The 21,223-nt window shown below is 32.6% G+C and overlaps 4 protein-coding genes and 2 long non-coding RNA genes across 9 annotated transcripts in view; 4 read left to right on the plus strand and 2 right to left on the minus strand.

The window, feature by feature from the left end:
- LOC116769844 (uncharacterized) overlaps positions 1 to 2,016 on the plus strand; it is a 28,037-nt gene extending 26,021 nt beyond the window's left edge. The window contains exon 2 of the mRNA XM_032661043.2: positions 949 to 2,016. Coding sequence (XP_032516934.2) covers positions 949 to 1,808 — 860 coding nt within the window. The 3' untranslated portion in view covers positions 1,809 to 2,016. The remainder of the gene's footprint in view (positions 1 to 948) is intronic.
- A 1,562-nt stretch (positions 2,017 to 3,578) lies between these two features.
- LOC116769373 (arginine/serine-rich protein PNISR) lies at positions 3,579 to 13,390 on the plus strand. Its single transcript, XM_032660434.2, has 12 exons — positions 3,579 to 4,056; positions 4,304 to 4,421; positions 5,284 to 5,433; positions 5,707 to 5,816; positions 7,162 to 7,322; positions 8,798 to 8,893; positions 9,140 to 9,245; positions 9,438 to 9,503; positions 10,897 to 10,970; positions 11,871 to 12,009; positions 12,361 to 13,117; positions 13,295 to 13,390. Exons 1-11 carry the CDS (start codon positions 3,762 to 3,764, stop codon positions 13,092 to 13,094), a joined length of 2,049 nt encoding a protein of 682 aa, XP_032516325.2. The 5' UTR covers positions 3,579 to 3,761; the 3' UTR covers positions 13,095 to 13,117; positions 13,295 to 13,390.
- A 331-nt stretch (positions 13,391 to 13,721) lies between these two features.
- On the minus strand, positions 13,722 to 15,380 carry LOC116769374 (dehydrodolichyl diphosphate synthase complex subunit Nus1). Of its 3 annotated transcripts, none has more exons than XM_032660436.2 (3): positions 15,277 to 15,364; positions 14,936 to 15,116; positions 13,722 to 14,411 (listed from the first exon to the last, which is right to left on the minus strand). In XM_032660436.2, exons 1-3 carry the CDS (start codon positions 15,298 to 15,300, stop codon positions 13,948 to 13,950), a joined length of 669 nt encoding a protein of 222 aa, XP_032516327.1. In that variant the 5' UTR covers positions 15,301 to 15,364; the 3' UTR covers positions 13,722 to 13,947. The 3 variants fall into 3 exon arrangements, with proteins under 3 accessions (XP_032516327.1, XP_061378665.1, XP_032516326.1); XM_061522681.1 differs by having other exon boundaries at positions 14,936 to 15,113; positions 15,277 to 15,315; XM_032660435.2 differs by having other exon boundaries at positions 14,936 to 15,380.
- Positions 15,381 to 15,747: 367 nt separating this feature from the next.
- On the plus strand, positions 15,748 to 17,773 carry LOC116769712 (ubiquitin-like FUBI-ribosomal protein eS30 fusion protein). Of its 2 annotated transcripts, none has more exons than XM_032660893.2 (5): positions 15,748 to 15,816; positions 16,012 to 16,096; positions 16,212 to 16,377; positions 16,783 to 16,876; positions 17,668 to 17,773. In XM_032660893.2, exons 2-5 carry the CDS (start codon positions 16,022 to 16,024, stop codon positions 17,723 to 17,725), a joined length of 393 nt encoding a protein of 130 aa, XP_032516784.1. In that variant the 5' UTR covers positions 15,748 to 15,816; positions 16,012 to 16,021; the 3' UTR covers positions 17,726 to 17,773. The 2 variants fall into 2 exon arrangements, with proteins under 2 accessions (XP_032516784.1, XP_032516785.1); XM_032660894.2 differs by having other exon boundaries at positions 15,816 to 15,867.
- Positions 17,774 to 18,511: 738 nt separating this feature from the next.
- On the minus strand, positions 18,512 to 19,975 carry LOC116769841 (uncharacterized). The gene is made up of 2 exons (XR_004353486.2): positions 19,685 to 19,975; positions 18,512 to 18,933 (listed from the first exon to the last, which is right to left on the minus strand). It is a non-coding gene; the product is annotated as an uncharacterized LOC116769841 (long non-coding RNA).
- On the plus strand, positions 18,867 to 19,717 carry LOC116769842 (uncharacterized). The gene is made up of 2 exons (XR_004353487.2): positions 18,867 to 19,125; positions 19,452 to 19,717. It is a non-coding gene; the product is annotated as an uncharacterized LOC116769842 (long non-coding RNA).
- Positions 19,976 to 21,223: the final 1,248 nt, after the last annotated feature.

The following is a 21,223-nucleotide window of genomic DNA, read 5'->3' on the forward strand; positions in this document are numbered from 1 at the left end:
TAATCCACTTATTATTATCGTTTACAAAACATTCTCGCTATTTCTTTCATAAACGATGTATGTAATAGATACTTATCAGAGAAAATATTTAATTGAATATTAAATATATAGTTACAAGTGTTAAAAATATTATAGAGAGGTGCGTTTTTAAGTGAAATTTTACCAAATAACAATAAGTCACCGATGGATTAATTATTGATGACTTTACTACGGGTTCTGACATAAAATAGTTACGCAAATAATAATATATGTGATGAGTATAAAGTACACTATAGTATTATATCGGTGTATACCGAAGAAGTTGTTTCAAAATACAGTGAATATTACTCAAACAATGCCAACCATTAAAAAACAATGATTGTTTCGTGATGCTTTAGTAATATTTTTTCTAATCACACCAAAACAGTGTGTTTATCTTTTTCTATGTTATAATAAAACGGCGAACAATAATTTAACAGCGTAATTTTATAAAAGCTTTAGAGAAAAGAAAACGATATTAAATTACATCACTCACGTTTAATTTAATTAGAAAAAATAAGTGTAACAACCATAAAATAGATTCACTAGACTTACAAGTGTTTCAAAGAACGAGTAGGTATACGGAAATTATCTCGTAATTTAGCTTTCCTCTATTACCTCATAGTACATTACTTATTCGACCAGGAAGGCCTGACTTGTCCACATACGCTAGCCACTTGAACGGCGCATATATTCCAATTCCAATGCTATTCATGCTTGACAACACGTTACGCCTACAAACCTAAAACTGTCCTAACGAGTACAATTATTTTTTATAATAAATGCGATACTGAAAAGTATATAATATTTTACAACGAGATTACGACTATTTTACACCAAAAAAATTACAGATAGAATCCTCTAAACTATCAGAAACTGTATTTACCTAATCTAAGTTCGCAATCCCAAATAATTTTTTTTTTCTTTCAGACGACACAGGAGACCTTAAGGCAGAATCATCAGAAATCATATCGGAAGCAGTCGCGCCACCTCTACACCTACGAAAACAAGTTGAACCAGATTCATTGCCAGCTGCCGACCAAACAGATCACTCGATAGAAGTAGTCGGTGACTCACAAACATTCTTCCCTTCATTCGCTAATTTGTTCGAGCCACGTCAACAAAATAATTACCGACTGGGATTCGGCAGCCAAGAAGCAGCTTATAGTCAACGACCAAATTCATACAGATCGCTTCTAAACTACCCACTGTTTAATGGATTTAGAGGCTTGGAAAACTTTGGGAAACAGAGCACTCCTGCCTCGGAGCCTATAGTAGATGCCAGCTCCACTGTTCTCGGGTCTGGTAATTTTGGTATTATACGCGGCGGAACCTTCTTCGCACAAAACGATGAAGACGCTGATTACAATGATAACTTAAGTTCGTATTACAACAACGGTCACGGTAGGCCATCTCTTAACGTGGGCTACATCGCTAACCCGCGACCTAATTACAACCAAGACCAATTTGCCAACTTCAGAGATTTTGCTGACATTAACTCTCCATCTGGTTCCGCTTATTCACACTACGTCGTTGTGTATGCCAATAAAAACGCAACAATGGACGAAATCAGCGAAGAAACAAGAAACGTTGTTAGCAAACCTAAGAACATAATAGAAACTTTAGAGCAACTAGAAACTACGAGTGCTCCAAAAATATCAAAATCAAAAGCTAAATTGGCAGCGACAAAGCAAAAGACGCTGAATAAAAAGGCTCAATGGAAGAAGAGCAATTCGAAATATTTCAGTCCAAAACACGACGCCGAAGAACCGTTACTAGCTTTAAGCTGAATATGAAAACAGTGTTAGTGCTATAAAGACTTTTTTTATGTTAAATAGGATAATACAAGTGTTTCACACTTCACACATGTGATACAAGCTCACTGTCTAAATTAATTAAGTTTAAGCTATGTATGAGTGATGCGTGACAAAGAAAATATTATGTTAATAAAATGTATGTATTGAGTAAAACTGGGTAATAAATTAATGTTTAAAAATATACCTACTTCTTTTATTTACTCCGAGACAAATACAAAAACAAAATTTCAACATCCAAAGTTTTTTTTTAATTGACAAGAATTTTATTTTGATCTGAAAAAGCTAAATAAATGTACAAATTTAATTAACTTAAATGAGAGCATATATATATATATTGTATACATTAGTTTCCGGTCACCAAATATAAAATAGGGTTGGCTCGATCATATATTTTAGTCGAAATTTAATTATTAACATAAATAAGTGTTGATATATTATTACAGAGTGTCTTTTTAATATATATAGCCTTAAATAAACTGGAAATTACAAATTAAATTAATTAATTAGCTACTAGAGTTCATCTTTGACCTTACGACCTACTTCAACACACAATTTATGGTCCTAGCCATAGAGAATATAGATACTCGTACAGTGGAACTTTGCTGTAAGGATAAAAATTAAAAAAAATAGTAAAGAATGTTAGAGCTAGAGTAGCTGCCAGATGAATAGAAAAAGTATTACAAAACTTACAAGCAGCTTTTGAAAGGTTAATACGTGCAATAAAGAGAATCTTATTTTTTTTCATCTAAGAAGATATGTGCTGAACAGTCACTAACTACTACTACTTCAATTTCCTACTATAATACAAATAAATACTTTAAAATTTTGTATTGTGACTCAGCAAACTTCAATTTTTCCATTTGCTTACTTCAGCGTGATTATAGAGGGTTTTTAAACTATTGTTAGCTGTTCGAACTTCTTGCAACTTTACTTCCAAAAGATTCGATTCATCTTTCCTTCTAAAGTAAACCTTCATAAAAAATTCTTGATAAAAACCAAAAGCAAATGCTTCAACTTGCGAAAGAAGTATGGGATTTTTTTATTTTAGGTTTTCAATTTCAAATATATGTATAATATATAAGGTACAAAGGTTAATCAAATACTTATAATATATGAAGTAAATATTCGTCAGTTACATACATAAATTCTCTAGCAAGATTGCCGATGTAGATATCCCACTAATGGAACAAAAATGTACAATTGAATAAAAAATGAGAAATTGTAAAGTTTTCAATCGGTAGCATTCAATATAATTGTAATTAATGAAAGCATTTTAGAATAGTTTTGTTTTTTCTTCGGTGTTCCAATTGTAAATAACGAAACTCACATTAGAGTTTTTAATAATTAATTTCATTTTAAATGCATTCTTATGTGACGATTACTGAATTCAATTTTTCTAAAAATTCATCATAATTTGTGATTTGTGAATAAAGATTTGATTGTATACCTACACAAAAAATAGAATTATTTTATTTTTGAACTAATATCATAAAGCGCCATCTATTATTGAATTAACAAACAATATATTCTATCAAAATTATGACATCTAATTGTAATTTTTTATTCTTCTTCTTTGACTCTTTGAAAGTTTTAATATATGTATATAAAAATAATATCAATCTCAATTATTGATTAAAATCTGATTATTTTAATATTAATATAATTTAAAATATTTACTTTACTTTTATCAAATGTACTCTGTGCGAAAAATAAAAAATTAGTTTATTTTTAGTCTATGCTCAAAATTGAAAAGCTGCAGACCGCAAGATAATGTGGTGAATATAGAATACGAATAGCTATTTGCCAATTATTTTGTCTGTAGTGATGTTGTAAAAGTCAATTTACCTATGCTAATGTTTATGGAATTAAGTGTTATTAATAATCCTATGAGTAGTCAAAAGTATTAATTAGAATCTAGTATTAAAAATGTTCTCTAGCAAAGATGCCGTAAATCCAGGATATCCCACGCAGTGGGCTTTAAATCCAACTGCATATCAAAATATAGATTCAAGCCAAGTAGATTGGGCAGCTTTAGCACAACAATGGATTGCTATGAAAGAAGCCGCGGTGATTGTGTCAACGCCACAGTCAAAAGCCGATGTGGAAGAGGGCGAAGCACCTATGGAAGTAGAAAATCCAGAGGCCGGCGAACCACCTATCGGTGCAGGCCCCGAGTGGAATGGCTCAACGAACTCATGGGGAGGTTCTTGGAACCAGTGGGGTAAGATTGGAGATTCTCAGGCCGACAGATGATCACAATATAAAACTATCATATTTTTAGAACTGGCCTTGAAACTCAATATTTCGTACTGTCACATCTTGATAACTATACTAATTAACATATAGATTTATTTATAAAATCTTGTTTTACAATTAAAAATTATTTGATTATAATTCTTACAAGATTGAATTAATAGAATATTATAGTTTATCTACCATGATCTCATACATTATGATGGCTATGACAGGATGGGGTTGGAGTGGCACAGGACCAATGGATCCTAAAATGGCTAGTGATCCATCAATAGCCATGGGTCCAATGATGGATAGCTATCCCGTAGCAGATAACAATACAACCATGCCAGGGTAAGCTTGTAAAAATATAAATATTATATTAACTATTGCCATATGCTTGGAGATAGATTATATAGCGACAATCAGCATAACTTAAGAACACATTCAGACTTAGTAGTAGACTTATAAATTTCAGATTACTTAAAGAGATATTTATATATTTGATTGTAGAAGTCAAAGTGTAATTTCACATCCAATCATAATCATAGTATAGTAAGTTATAGTATTTGTATAGATTAAATGTTAATTCAATTAAATTCTTATAAAATTACTATTACACTACACAACAGCAGTAATCTTGTTACATCTAACATGGGTATAAATCACCCTTGTATGAGGTGTTGTTGGGTGATTGTGAGTTCAAATCATAATATTCCTTACATATAACACTATACTTTTATTGATCATGTTTCAATATGAAACACCTGTTGATATTTATATAATTATACAAATGAAATACTACAGTCATGATGTTTTCTGTTTGTACGGACATCACACAGTAATGTCTTGAAATAATTATTATTAATTTCAGGTAAATTTTTCTTAAATAAGATCCATAATATATTCCCCCAGCAATAAATTTTATATTTACTCGCAATCACTGTCACTGGCTTAAAATATTATACCAAAAAATATAAAGCTCAATTAAAAAAAAAAAATCAATTGTTTTAACAGCTAGCACACCAAGGAGTTTAAATAAAATATGTAAAAGAAATTGACAAAGATCTGGTCTCTGCTTATATAATTATTAATAATTATCTGTTTTGGAATTTAATAAATCTAATATATATAAATATTTGTTTTTATAATATTTTGCGTACATGTCTATGTGAGGGTCTAGTGTGTTCTATTTATTATTTAAAAATAATTCCAGTTACACGAGCGGTGCTGTGCCGACTCCAACATTTCAACATGGTTATTGGACGGCTCAAAACTCTGACCAGTCGGGCAATAACCGGAATCGCGATAGGAGATCTAAGAGCAAAACTAGAGAAATTAAACCTACCAGAAGTAGATCACATAGGTATGTAAAATTGTCTGTAATTTTAAGCCTTGTGGTGTATTGGTCTATTGGATTTCTATATGAGAAATTGGAAAAATGCAATCAGTTTAATGTTGCTATACTTAAAGCACACATTTAAGTACATTAATAAGTGTGTCTCCTTTAATATTTATATGAGAAATTTAGATGAGCTTCTCCAAATTTATAAAACTGACAATATATACAGCAAATCCTAACATGTCAAAATATACATGTATGAAATGTCTAATTGTGGTTATTCTGAATATTTTTCAGAGATAAGTTACCTTTAATACCACCTGTGATGGAACCGCTGGTTATGCCGACTCCGACATCTACTATTGACGCAGCTAAGAGACGACAGCTACCGGCTTGGATAAGAGAAGGTAACTGTTCCTTCCTTATGTCAGGAAATGGTTTTAAAAACCTCTTTTCGGAATTAAAGAATTAAATTGATGGCCTACAAGACTATCTGGAACACTTTATAGCCATATTAAAACTGATAAATTACTTTATAGATAATTATTTATTCAATGTACCTTGATAACGGTAGTAACTAATATCAAGATATTGGGATTGCTATACATCAAACTCTTTGAAATATATTTATAGCAGCGTCGTCGTTCAACTGAAAAGGCGGCTTTATTAATTTCCTATTACTAAGGAAGTTTGTCTCCTACTACCTAATAGTTGTAAGAAAAGTGATTACCACACACAGACACACACACACGCACACACTCGCACACGCACACACTCGCACACACTCGCACACGCACACACTCGCACACGCACACACTCGCACACGCACACACTCGCACACGCACACACTCGCACACGCCAAACACACACAAACATACACACGTACACGCACACACACACGCACACACACACACACATCTATATACATTATTAATCACTAATGTCTATATCGTTCTGAAGCTGTTAATTAGGTAAAGTTATGTTAACATATTCAGCTTCATATACTTTCATAGTAACAAGGATAAGTCGTTCAGGGATATTTGTTCCTCGTAGATCCGATCATAAATTTTTATCCCCTCAACAAAACTAGTAGTAAATGTCTTATGTACATTTTGCTGTTACCTGAAATTTATTTAATTGTTATTCAATTTGTTTGATACCAACATTGACAGATAGCGACAAATAACTTGACAATAATTTGACATTTAAAGACAGTGACAAGTCAAATGACAATGATGCTGGTTAAAATATAACTAGTATTCTTTAAGTAAAGAAAATTAAATAATCGCCTTTATTCCATTTGGCAAACCCCTTCGTGTTTTCTCTACACAGTACTGAAGATTATAATTTGTCCAACAAACAATTACTTTCACATTGGCAAAATATTCCACACTCCAGGGCAAATGAAGGCATAGTATAAAAATTGTTATGGCAGAGCCAATCTTGGCAATAAGTTATGAGTTTTATACAGTAATGTTATGATATTATGTTATGGAAATACCAAAAAAAATTATTTTTTGTTCTTTAACAGACCCGTCATGAGACTAAAATATTGTACTTGTGAATGCGAGCATTATATCATCAAATGACAGTTATCTTATCAGCTAAAAGCATTTTAATCTTGAGCTTAATATAATATGAATAACTCTAGGGATTTAAAAGTTGAATGAAAATGGAACTGTTTCAAACCCAACTCATGACATAGTTTCATCGCTATCTTAACAAATTATTAATATATCTTTCAAATAAAAGGCTTAGAGAAAATGGAACGAGAGAAACAGAAAGCAATAGAAAGGGAACAGGAGAAGAAAGCGAGAGAGGAAGCGGAGAAGGAGAAGAAGAGGATTGAAGAGGAAGAGTTGCAGAGGCTGAGGGACGAGGGACATACTGTGCTGCCGGCCAAGAGCAAATTCGTGTGTTACCTTCCTTAATACAGAGATCCTTGTAAAGGAAAACTATCACGAGACCACAAGTGTTACTGCAATAAGTGACTGTTCCTTAACAGTTACACAGGCACATTATTAATGCTCGTTAGAATCTTCGGAGCTTTAGAGCCAGTTTCACCAACCTATGTTAATCAATACCGTCTTGTTGTTGTAAGGCGTTTGACGGACTGTTACATGTACCGAGCGTCCCCCCACGCGCTAATGTCTGTTCAAATGTCTTAACGAGACACTAATATTAATTCCTGCTCTAGGGGTCCGTCAAATGGCTAACGGACTGTTAATCTATTGTATTGTCAAAGCTCGACGTGCAATCCCACCCCAGATATTTTGTAGCCACAGTAACAGCAACTGTTTTGTCATTTTCGACTATTTAATTGTATTTATTAATAAGTCGAATTAAAGTTTCTTTTTCATATAATGAAAAATTTTGCCCTGAGCTTTTCAATGACATTGCAAATTAGTTACTCTATTAAAAACACTATTTTGATAAGTTACACCTAATAAACTGAAAAGAAAGCTTTTTGTGTGCCAAATGTAGGCAATCAACGGTACATAAAATTCGGTCGCATTAACTGACAAGTGACATATCGAAGGATATGCGACCAAGGGATAAAGTGTTGCCACTAGCAAATATGTCGTGTTAACGCGCTAATCTCAATTTGATCGTCTTATAACAAGGACGAATAATTTGGTAGCCGGTCATTTAACCTGTAATCTAATAATGCGTTGTTAATTTATCATCGTGGGACGGAAATATTTTGACAGAGAATTATATTTTTGAAGGTCCGTTAGTAAATGCTTGGTTTAGATGTAGCAAACAGAGCTTGGTGAAACTGGGCTTTACACTCCTACAAAAACGTTAAGGTTTGACTTTATTTTTTTTATTGAAAATTTGAATTTGAAATGGAATCTCTATCTTTGTTTAGATGCCAGTGTTAAAGCGCGGATAACTTATAAAGCAAACTAAAGTTGGAGAGATGAAAAAAATTGTGTCCCAATAGCGATTCTATCTCTTGGTGTAGAATTATCTCAATTATTATCCTCCAAAGAAACAAAATTATCTCAGTACGTCTGTTTACGTTGGTGTATATCTTTCTGGGAGCATTGTTGGACACACCAATATTATATGAGGAACGCTTTGCACCATTGTTGCTATTTTGATAGAACTTCAGTATAATCCGCAGTCTATTCAACTACCTTACTTCATTCCAGTAAACTTCAGCTCACCAGTCGTGACCCCAGCCCTTTATATTATATCAATCATTTATAATTTCCTAGTCTTCTAATTCTATGTGTAATGCTCTTTGTTTTGCGGAATTTTGTACCAATTTCCTTGAAAATACATACAAATTTAAATTGAATGTATATTAAGTTTCTATAGCAACTGTACTGAAACAATACATCTGTTGTACTAATATCTGCATGTCATGTTATATATCCAGGATTCAGATTCCGAGGGCGAAGCTCCCCCTCCCCCTCCCGCTGTCATTCCTCCGCCCCTGGGACGAAAATCAAAAGAGGAGGCTCTTCAGGATGTGGTTAGTATGCACGACCATATCCACGATAAATGACAGTTAATCATAACCACAGAGTATGGCGTACAAAGATATTGTGGACCTTAATTTCTATTTATATAAAGTATATTTTGATAACAATAAAAAATAATCCGAATAAGACGAGACGTTTGGATTTCTTAGTATTTTTTTATGACAGACGATAGCTCTAAAATATCGAGTCAAAGGATGGGCGATGTGTTAATGGTTGGTGTTTCTTGGTGTCATCAGATGTTAGCGGTGCGTCGTTCGCTAACAGAGATCCTGTTGGAGGTCACTGACAGCGAGATACAAACGGTGAGCCAGGAAGAAGTGGCTCGGTATAACGCCGCACAAGGTATTACTAGGCTTTACCAAACGCCAGACATCAAGACATTGATCTACACAGAAACATTGGCCTACTGACTGTAAACTGTGTTAAGTGTTGCGAGGATGTGACGTGTATTATAATAAAGTCTTATTTCAGATGTCTACACTTGAATGAATATAGTGTGTGTTATTAATGTTCGTTTTATTTATATGGTAAAAGCGTCGCGACTCAACGCTATGAAGGCGAGCAAGTCCAAGGCGCTCGCGTCCATCGCCAGCGGTCTCGGTGAGTCTCTATACAAACCCGCTAACAAGTATCTCGCACATTCGACGTATTGAAACATTTTGCCGATGTCACTGTTATTGGCTGTATGACGTTCGACCGGCGTGTAAATAAAGATATACTACGTAAAAAATATATATATCACGTATATGTTATACGGCTCGGAACATATATGTGTTAAAAATATATTAAAATAGAAAAAAAAATTTGTAAAACTAAATAAATAAAAGTGCCCTTGGTACCTCGAGCAAATTAAGTGTAGTGAAAGTAATAAATCATCACAAAAAATATATTATTTAAACGAAGAACTACGGGATGACAGGTAAGTTACAAGAATACACCAAAAACTTCAAATATAAACCAAAAGCAAGCCGACGAAGAAATTCATAAAAACTAAATGTAACCAAAACCCGTGTAAAATAAACCAAAATTTAAGACGCGGGACAACATCGAATGTGCCAGAAACTTGTATTATATACAGGGTGGTTTGTTTATGTATTGAAATTAATATGTATTTGAAGTATCCTGAACCACCCTGTATGTGTAAGTCTTTATTTTCAGCATTCCATCAACTCGTTATCGTTTTTATAATGACTGTATTGGCCATGTTAACAACTTTAGTGGAATGCCATCGGTAAGATAACATATTACATAATAGATTCCGTCCGGAAACAACGATGTTCAATAAATTGTATGATTGGGATTTTTTCAATTTAACCTATTAATGTCCTTGTTATAAGGTAAAATATATAAATTTTTGTGTCCAAAATCATATTTTAATTTGATAGATATTTTGTCCTCTTGTCCAATAAATGAAGTATAAAAAAAGTTTGATGGAAATTTACGGACCTTTGGTGACCCCTTCTATTAATTATTATGAAAAAAAATTTTCTCATACAATACCCAGATATATTGTTTCCCTTCATAATGATATTTATATATATATATATAAATGTAAATCATTCCTTACAAATATTAAATTAACTATGTAATGTCATGTCACTTAAATAAATAATGAACAAAAATAAAAATAGTGTCAACTTTATTTTAAACAATTTAAGCAACAATTATGTATGAATTGGTTTAAAATACTTTTTTTTTTGTCAAAAATCTTCTGATTTATCGTTTGCGTGTTTTTTTTTTCTTCCTATTATATATTAATTCGAAATTCAAGCTAATATATTATAATATCGGAAGCAACGATATATATATATATACGTATATATTCATCAATACTTATTTCCTACGCGATATTATATATATATATTTGTATATGTTGATTCGTCAAGACTACCGTTATATTACATGTATTTTTTTTCATATGTCAATGTTGCCATTATGAGGCCGACATGTTTCTATATATATTCGTCAATATTGCCATCATTTCTGTATCCAGGTCTTGGAGCGTACGAGAGCAGCGAGGACAGCGGCGACGAAGACCAACACGATATGTCCGACCAGCAGTTACAGGTGATACTATATATAATAAATACAACAATATTACCGTTTACATGTACGTGTTCTAAGGACAGGTTTAATGCAAAAAAAAACTATATTTTAATAGTTTTATTTCATGAAATACATCTATTTTAAGATCTATTTAGTTTGGTATTTTAGGTAATTATAATTTTTAGTCCAATACGTAATATGCATATTATAAAACTTTCATCAAAACATTTATGAGCAAGAACGATAAAGATTATTTCTTTGTCTGTTTCAATATGAAGTCAGGAAGTCCTAGGATGATTAAAATTCATATATAACTACCACCAGCCATCAGTCATGAAGCAGACAGCAGTGGTGCTGTCGAGCCGGAACGTCCCGAACGTGGTTCCGCTACTTCCGTTTTGGACAGGAACGCGTTTCGGAACTAAAGATGATTTCTGATAACGAGAATTGGCTGACGTATTGAGAAAAATAATAATTTGAATTGCAGTTTTTTTTTTTTGTAAATTTTGACGAATTTTCATAGATATTATTATAAATAAGGGTTAGAACCGAACCCGAATCGGAACGAACAGGCTTGTTATTCCCAACCGTAAACTGGAGTCCAAAACGTTTTTTTTCTGCTGAACTGGAACTCGAACCGACCCGAAACAAATACGTGAACCGGTTTTTAAACCGGTTCAACCGGAATTGAACTTTATTTATAAAAAAAACTAGAAGAAAAAAATATAACTTTTTTTTTTCTAATATTGATCCTGGCGCCGGGCAAAAATTGGGAGAAATCCCTCCGTCGTTAAATTTGGGACATTAGACCGCACAGAGCGGCCGCCTACCCAGGATGGCCCTGTCTACATCCACTGATGACTAGCTATTACGTAATTTATTTATTTATGATTTTAACAAATTCATATTTTTTTGTATCAGGAGGTCATAAGACGGAAGCGTCAAGAATTCGAACGTACCTCACGAGAGATAGAGGCGGAGGTGAGACGAGCTGAACAACGAGAGAATGAAGAAGAGGGCTCTCAGCATCACGACACGCCGGAGAGACCGCGCAGATCACGTGAGTAGAGAGAGAGGAGACGACAGAGAGAGATAGATAGATAGATGAAAACAGAGTAAAAAACTATTAGATACGACACAGTATAAGGTGTATAATTTTTAGACTGTATAGTAGGTGTTTAAAGAACGTAGTCACAGCCACATATCTGCTAGAAATTCATTATTATACACAGGTATTTACAATAAAATTAAAATATACAGGAAACATACCTACATAGAAGAGATCATTGAAGATGCGTTCGTGTAATTGTAACATGTTTTTCAATTTACACACTCGTATATATATAATAAGTTCTATTTAAATTAACACAGCTTTTATACATAAATAATCTAATACATTGTATCTGAATAGGTTCTTCTGCTACGCCGCCGCCGCTGGATAGTGAGACGCCAGAGAAGAAACCGGAACGTCGCCCGTCTAAGGATAAAAGAAGCAACCACAAATCATCTGAGAAGACAGATAGAAAATTGGACGTCATTCAAGAAGAGAAGACACCAAAGAAAACGAACAAATACGAAACTACACCAACCATGACGAAAGCTATCAAGTCGAGCTCAAATTCAAGTTCCAGTGACTCAGACGACGACTCGTCTAGTACCAGTAAATCATCGTCAGAGAGTGAACCGGAAGTGAAAGTAGAAAACAATAGGACTAAGAAACGTAAGCGTAGAAGTACCAGCTCCAGCGACACTAACAAGAAATCAAAGAAACATAAGAAAGACAAATCACACAAATCGAGCGAGAAGAGTTACTCCAAGAAACATCAGGAGGAATACGATAGGAATGATAAATCTAGATCCAAGAGAAAAGACGAATATTATGAAAAGCACAAACATAGAAGCCGGGACGAAAGGTCGCACAAAGACAAGTACAGGGAGGAGTCGGACGAGGACAGGGCGAGGAAGCGGTCCAAGCGTTCAGTTAGCTACGAATCAAGATCGGGACGACGAAAAAGTAGAGATCGATCCGAAGATAGATCTCGAAGGCGGGACAAACGATCCTACGATAGGGATAGGTCTTACGATAGGTCCAGAGACTACGATAGGTATGATCGCCACGACAACTATTCCCGCCATCGCAGATGAACGCCAGGTTACAAATATCACAGGTGGTATTTTTTATTTACTTTCATTTAGTCTACCAAGACTCAAACAAGAAAACTATCCGTCCTTACCATTAGTGTGTACCGATCTGTACTATTTATGTAATGCTAATGTCTATTTTCTATATATTATTGTATGTACTAAATATATAACTGATATATGATGTTTGTTTTTCCTTGCAGGTTCCGATGCTGTGCTTTGCTTCAAGTGTAAATAGTTATTTGTGAATATTATTTTATTTGCATTAGTGTGTAATTCGAATAAATTTAATTACTCCATTACATTGTTTTCTTGAAATCATAAAAAAAAAACAGAAATATTTATAGTATTTAAAAAATATAATAGATTTTCTTGTTATATTTAAAACAATTGTCATGAATAAAAACTGAAATCATAGCAATTGCATTTTCCTTTGATAAAAGTATTCGTCTATATCAATTGAGTCGGTATTTTAATTATTATTTCATTGATTAATTAGTAGTATATTGATAAGAGCACCAGTGAAATGTTGAAATAATAAGATAAGAAACAGATAAGTAGGTAATTAGGACCGGATGTAATACAAAGGCGAGTTTCGGTGGTTCACAATGGGATAAATAAAATTAAACATTGAATAACTTACTCGCATGTATGTTCTTTACAAATATATCTACAAATATTAGTACATTATTGCAATAAATATAAATTTTACAGGAGCTGTACTGTATAACATTTTGCTTATGACCAAAAAAAAAACACTTGGGTAGTTATTTATCAGAAACAAACATTCTTTAAATAAACACTTCTCACTTCATCTCATTTAAGAATATAATTTATGACTTAGGCTATTCAGGAATCACTTCCCAAATCTTTGATCACATTTGCAATATTTATTTAAAGCACCTAAAAAATTGTTTACATTTATATTATTATTGTATGATATCTGTACAAATTCACTAAGTCTTATTTGCCAGGGAAGAAGGCCATTTGTACAACATAATGGGCCGGTATATAGTACTAATTCCGGCTCGGGAATGTTAGGATAATGTTTCCTTAGTGCCTCATCAAATTCATTTGCAGTAAATTCATCCGAACTTCTTTCGCAAAACAATTTGTCTTCCGCTATATCTTTGACACAATTTACTATTTTTGGTTTTCCATCACTATATGAAAATATATTAATGTAAACTGTATTCCCTTGTACACCATATGTGTAACCATTCAGCTGTCTTTTATTAGACCATTTAATACAACCAGGGATGCCTTTCTTATTCTTTTCTATCTCAAAAAATAGATCCTTTTCCTTAGTCTTCAGATTACCTGTGATAAATAATATTTTTGCATAAAACACTGTGCAGTGTGAAACAAGTTACAAAAACTTAAACGCTTCGCTGCATAACTGCTCACTGTGTAACAGTGTTTAATGTGCATGTGTAATGACACATATAACAGAAATCATATACAGAACTGAAACAGTTACCGTAATATATTTCGTAATTTTTTGTTCATCAAAACTGTAAAGATAAAACATTACTAATGCTCAGATATTAAACTATGTACATGGTTTAAATGATAAAAAACGACAATGACTCAGTTGCAACATAATTTCATAAGAGATTTAGGTAGATTTGTTTAGTATTCTGTCAGATAATATGAACTACTACCATTTAAAAATCTAGGTTTCTACCAAACCTATAAATGGTTAAGTGATCATAGTAAACTTATAGTAGTCATTAATAACATGCACATTTAAACTTACAGCATCACACAAACATATAAAATATAGGTAGTATACAGCAAACTGTAATGAGACATTTTATGAAGCAAAATAATTAAATATTCACCTGTGATATCATAAAAACTAACGTAAGGAACTCCTACTATCAAACTCCATATAACCAGCTTAGCGAGATCACTAGTTGAGTGCACATCTGTGTTTGTTAACACAACTAAGTGTTTTAGAGATTTTTGTAATTTTGGCACTTTTTCCAACAATGTCAAGACATCAGTCTTAGTCACCTGCTTCTGAGATAAACAGTGATTTTTATTATGAAATCGGCGATAACAATGTTTCAATGAAACAAGTACATTTACAATTAAATGTACTAGGTAATACAGGAACTCACGAAGAAGTCTTGACAACATGGCTAAAGATTCTTAGTTTTTATTTAATCATGTTACACACCATTAGAAAATGCACCAAAACCATAATTCCACAGTTATAACTCTATAAACGTGAACATTTTGTCGGCTGTCTCGTGAAGTCGTCACTGGACATTTGTCAACCACTTTTTAAAAAGGTAACCAATCACGAGCTTAAATGTGTAATATTAGAATTACCAACATTAACACTAAAATATATATATTAATTAATAAATTACATTGTAATGATAGTATCTTTTATTGATAATTGTTAGTTTGGTATCAGTTAAATAATTTATATTATCAATAAACAATAAAATTTAAATAATACTAGAGTAGGTAGCAAAAATTTCAAAATACTTCATATCTCTGAGTTTTATGCTACATACTCATTATAGCGTTTATCCGATTTTATTATTATCATTTGAATAAATCTTCTTAACTGCAGTTAATAATATTAAGAGTAAGAAAAATAACTATATAATTTTAGTGAAATCTATTTTGGTAAAACTATTCAATTTTATGAAATCCGTTTCCGGCACCGCCATGATTGTTTCTTTCGATTGTCAGACCTGGCTGATAGGTTAGTAAATTTGTGTTTTTAAAAGATATCTTAAAGCAATCGTGGTTTCAGGTACTAAATTTCCTTTAAATCGAATATAATTATTTTATGTTCAATAATGTCGTAATAAAAATTTAATTTTACAAGGAATAAGAGTGTTAAGATTACATTTCTATACGACCATGCTTCCACAGTAATAGATGATGAATATTTCAGAACCCGCAAAATGCAGTTGCACATCAGAGGACAATCTACTCACATCCTAGATGTGAATGGCGAGGAATCCATTGCTCAAATTAAGGTATACTAATAAACATTTATAAACATTATTCAAACACGTTGTAACCTTTCTGACGTACTATGTATGATAACTTGACGTTTTATAAGCTTTTTAATATCCGTTTAATTTCTTTTAGGAGCGTATCCGTGCGCTTTCTGACGTTGGAGCTGAGGACTTGACTCTGTCAGTCTGTGGAGCCCCTCTTGAGGATGGCACTCTCGTATCTGAGCTCTCATCAACAGAACTTGATCTTACCGTGCCACTGCTCGGTGGTAAAGTGCACGGTTCTCTAGCTCGTGCTGGTGAGACAATATTTAAATTCTTATTTCAATATATAAATAAGACAAGTGGATTTTTCATTCCAAAATAAGTAAATTTTCTTAAGTGCTCGTGTAAGTGTCATTTGGAACAAAGTTTTCGTAATTTGGTATAATCTTTATTATAATCTATAATGTTTACTGAAAACCCTGAATCTTCGCATTTCTGAAATCTTTCCATAATATAATTTTTTGACAATTAAGACAAACAAAAATTAAAACGGGAATGAAGATGTCCGAATAAGTTTGCACATCATTATGAACGGTTTTATTAAATATGTTTATTTATTTATTTATTGACTTTAATTGTTGCAATCATTCACATATTGATTGTTATCTGTAAACCTCTATTTTATATTAAGATTTTACAATTATTTTTATGACTTTTAGGTAAGGTAAAGGGACAAACCCCAAAGGTAGAGAAACAACAGAAAAAGAAGAAGAAGACCGGCCGTGCTAAACGTAGGATCCAATACAACAGAAGGTAGGACAGATAAAAGTTACTCTCATTTCAACACTAAATATATATCTCATACTTATATTAACATTCAAACAGAAAGTAAAGAATAAAAATATTAATATCAGCAGGAATAAAACCTGGAACCTCGGAAATAATATATTCCGATTGTCTGATAGTTCAAAATCCTCTTTATGTTAACGAATTTTATTTCAAGTATGCTAATATTCTAAGTAAAAAAATGAATTGTTGACGGTTTTATTCAATATATATCTACTTTAATGTTATTTTGAATTAAGTTTACAGCTAGTGGCTAAGATTATTTTCTTAATTCGACGGCTGTTTTGATAATACAGAAGAAATGTTCAAAAACTGATCATTGTCATTCAGATATAGTTTTGAAAATTTAATTTAAAAAAAGCCCAAGTATATTTTAGCCAGATTGTTAATTTGTATGTACAGTTTTATTGCTTTTTACTTTATTCAATACACGGACAACATTCCTACAAACCAATAGACACTAGTTTGTTTCGTCAAAAATGTATAGTGTATTAATATTGTAGTATTGCAAACCAATAACTATAGAGCTTAATGTAACATAAACAAAATTAGGTTAATGTGTTTTGTTTCAACTAATTTAATTTATAATTCCAAAGCTAATGTTATACATATATTCATTTAATATGCAGTTTTATAATATTATTTCTACTTTTTAATGGCATTTTGTTTTTTAACCAACTTCAAAAAGGAGGTTTCTCAATTCGTCCATATACATGCTGTTTTAATATTCTGAATTAACTTGATTTATATTATTTTAGGTTTGTGAACGTCGTCCAGACCTTCGGCCGTCGGCGCGGACCCAACTCCAACTCTTAGATTTGTATTATAAATAATATGCTGCAAATATAACAACTTTTGCAAAAACCTTGACTTATTATTCTCCTTAATATGAAGCAGACTAAAATGAAACTAATATTTTCGGATTTTAAAACTACATAGTCCCGACGTTTCGGTTACTCAGCAGCAACTGTGATCACGGACAGGCGAGATGAGAATGAAAAATAATAAAATAAAGCGTAGTAATCCGAAAATATTAGTTTCATGTAAATGAGTACTCGCGATCTTAGAGCGCATTATGTAGGAGGGCTGTTGATATATGGCATTATATTTAGCCTAAATTTTTATGAAAATTGATGGAACTAAGATTCTGCACGTTTCGAGAGCACATGTGCTATGACGTGAATGCATTTGAGTGTATTTCTATGAGGTTTTGTTTGTCCAATCGTAAGTATATTTCATACGAATATCATTCTTCATTTATAAATCAAAATCCAATGAAACCTCGCTTTTGCCCTGTTTGTTATGTAGTGTCTTATTTACACTTCAAAAATATGTTAAGAGCTCAATTTAGATATGTATCTATTCTAGAAAATTATGGTGGTAAATACCATATGTTTTGTAGGATGTAGAAAACGCTTAGTAACCTCAAAATCAAGACTCGCGTTGGTTTTCACTTCGCTTAATCATATTAATTAGAAATGGAAGCAATGAACATATATCCATAAATTAATGAGGAGTGTTTTTTTTTTAATTTAATGCTATGGCTTCATTCCCACTGGAATCGGTGAGTATTCGTAACTGTGTGGAGGAAACACAAAGGAGTTTATCGAATGGAATAGAAGCGTTTATTTTATTGTTATTTTGTAAGGAGTAATACAAATTTAGGATAATCGTGACGTAACTGAGATAGATCTTCATCACGATATACAAGAACCTATTTGTAATAAATTTTCAAGCACTCTTTAATACACAAAGTTCACTTATTTGGACATTAGGGAATGTGCATAAAATTTTACATGGCCTAATAATTTTTTTCTCAAATACTTATTATCGTCATATTATAATGAAAAGGTTTTTTTTATTTACTTATTATTTTAACCCCTAAAATAATATATAAAAAGTGCAAAATAAGAGAGCGAAATTCAAACTTCCAAAACACGCCACCATTGGTCGAACGGAATGTGACGTCATCTGATACGACATTGCATTCATCAGCGTCGAAACTCATACAGTTTTACAAGTTTCTGTGAATAAAAAAAGTAATTTAAACGTGTATTCTTGTGCGAAGTTTAATTTAGATTTGTAGTGAATTTAGGACGATGACTGAAGCTGGTTTTGGGAAAGCACAATCCGACAATCTACCGAAATTAGATGCATTTATGATGACAGCATATTTTGCGTCTAATTCCGATTTTACAAGAGCAGAGATCAGAGGAGTAAAAGCTGCAAGATAATTATTATGTTTCATAATATATTTAAGACCATAATATAGATTTTTATTCATAATTGCACACAGCAGTTTACTTATAATACACCAAAACATAACTTATTCATGTCCAGTTGTCATTAAAATTACTCTGAAACTTTTATTTCACGTCTATAAAATAATACATGTTTTATTATTATTGAAGTTCACCCAAGTATAATCACTTTGATTTTGTGTGTATCTGAGATATATATAATGATTTAATGTTTATAAATGGATACTCTGATTTACGTGGACTGTTTTCTTTAAGTGGTTATAAGTACTTGTCTATTTCAGGTCTTAACGAGAATCTTATGGTGATTCAGCAGTTTCGTCCCAGTAAAACGAGATGGAGACATATGGGTTGTTAAGGCATAAACATTTCGTAAAACCTCAACAGGAATAAAGTTTTTTAGAAAGTTGTAGCTACTGAACCTTCCTTATACATTTGGTTAATTTTAAACCGAATTTTCTCAAAACTTACTTTTTACTAATTCACAAACTTACTGTAATAAATAAAGTATACTAACGTTAAAATGGTCTTCACAACGATATAAAAACGACTTAGGAGGTTTATTATCCCTTCTCACCACCTTACACCACCGTTTTCGTATTTTCGCATCACTTGAAATACGAAAAAACACTTCGTTGGGTGTTTTTTCGAATAGTATTTGTGCACTCTGGTACTATACAATACTTATAATATATTTTTTTGGCTTCTTCCATGGTTTTTAAGTTATTAAAATTGTAAATATGTATGAAGCAACTGTAAAGTTCACGGTAAAAACCCACTGTTGGATGTGTCACGTGACGTCACACAAAGCATGCGCAAAAGACCGCGTTTCAACTGCTCAAATTTTGTCAATGTTTTAAATTCCATTTTTAAAAATATCTAGAGTTTTTTAAAACGTATTTATATTTTTTTCTACGTTATAAAGTACTAAACTATTAATTGAAAACAAATATCCTCTATTGGTAGACTGAGATTACCGAACTCAGAACTGTTTCATTGTGATATGATATATGATAATAATAATACTACCTCCATCACATCTAAAAAATAAACTCGTATCTGTGGATGGTTTATCAATACAATATATTACTGTTTAAATGGAATTTATAGTAGTCACTATTTTTTAATGTAATACATATTAATATATAATTTTTAATCATTTCATCAGTATGTCGGAAATGGGATCTGAGTTTTAGAATAATGGTAGATATATTTAATCGGTTATTTTTTTGTCATCAAAATATTCATTGGCCTAATTTTTGTTAAAATATAATAATTGCAGTTTTGCCTGAAACTTAAACCTTAGCAATCGTTTCTATTAGAAATTTGCGTTCGAGAACTTTCTCTTTATTCTATTTGGTTATTTTGATAAAACTTATATTAGTAAAATTTTGTATAATTAAAAGAAACACTATCTGGTTCAGCGGTTTATCATTCGAAACTAATTTTTTTTATGAGAAAGATGGCAAACGAGCAGACGGCCTACTTGATGGGCACTAGTTACCGTCGCCCAAGGACATCCGCTACATAAGAGATGTTGTTGATGCATTGCCAACCTTGGTTGTTGAGAAAGTGGGAGGAGTGGGAATAAGGAAATCGCAGGAAGGGGTGCGAACAGGGAAAGGGCAACCGGCTCTCTCACTCATTGGACGAAACGCAGCCATTAAAAACTACTTCATGCAGATCTTCTGTGAGAGGCTGATACTTCCAGGGTTGTGTCAGCCCATGTTTGAGCTGTAGTAACTGACCACAACTAAGCTCTACCAGCTACAAGATACCAAGGTTTTCGATATGGCATGTACTTGGTAAAGATAGAATCATAGATGCTTCACTAATCTCCCGAAAATAGCAGGAGTACACCACCATGTGGGTTATCAACCCATGAAAGGCTATCCTCGTCAACTGTTTAATCCTAAGATGGGTTCATTGCGCCAGTTCGTGACCGGACGTGAAGACAGTTTTGCGATTTGTTGGGACGGGAAGGGCGGTTCGAGCATTAGTGAGCTTTCACCTTTGGCATTCCCTGGTCCCCTGGCATGATCGTACTCTGCGAGTA

Source organism: Danaus plexippus, chromosome 14 (assembly GCF_018135715.1).
Source record: "Danaus plexippus chromosome 14, MEX_DaPlex, whole genome shotgun sequence".
NCBI classification, from domain to species: Eukaryota; Metazoa; Arthropoda; class Insecta; order Lepidoptera; family Nymphalidae; genus Danaus; species Danaus plexippus.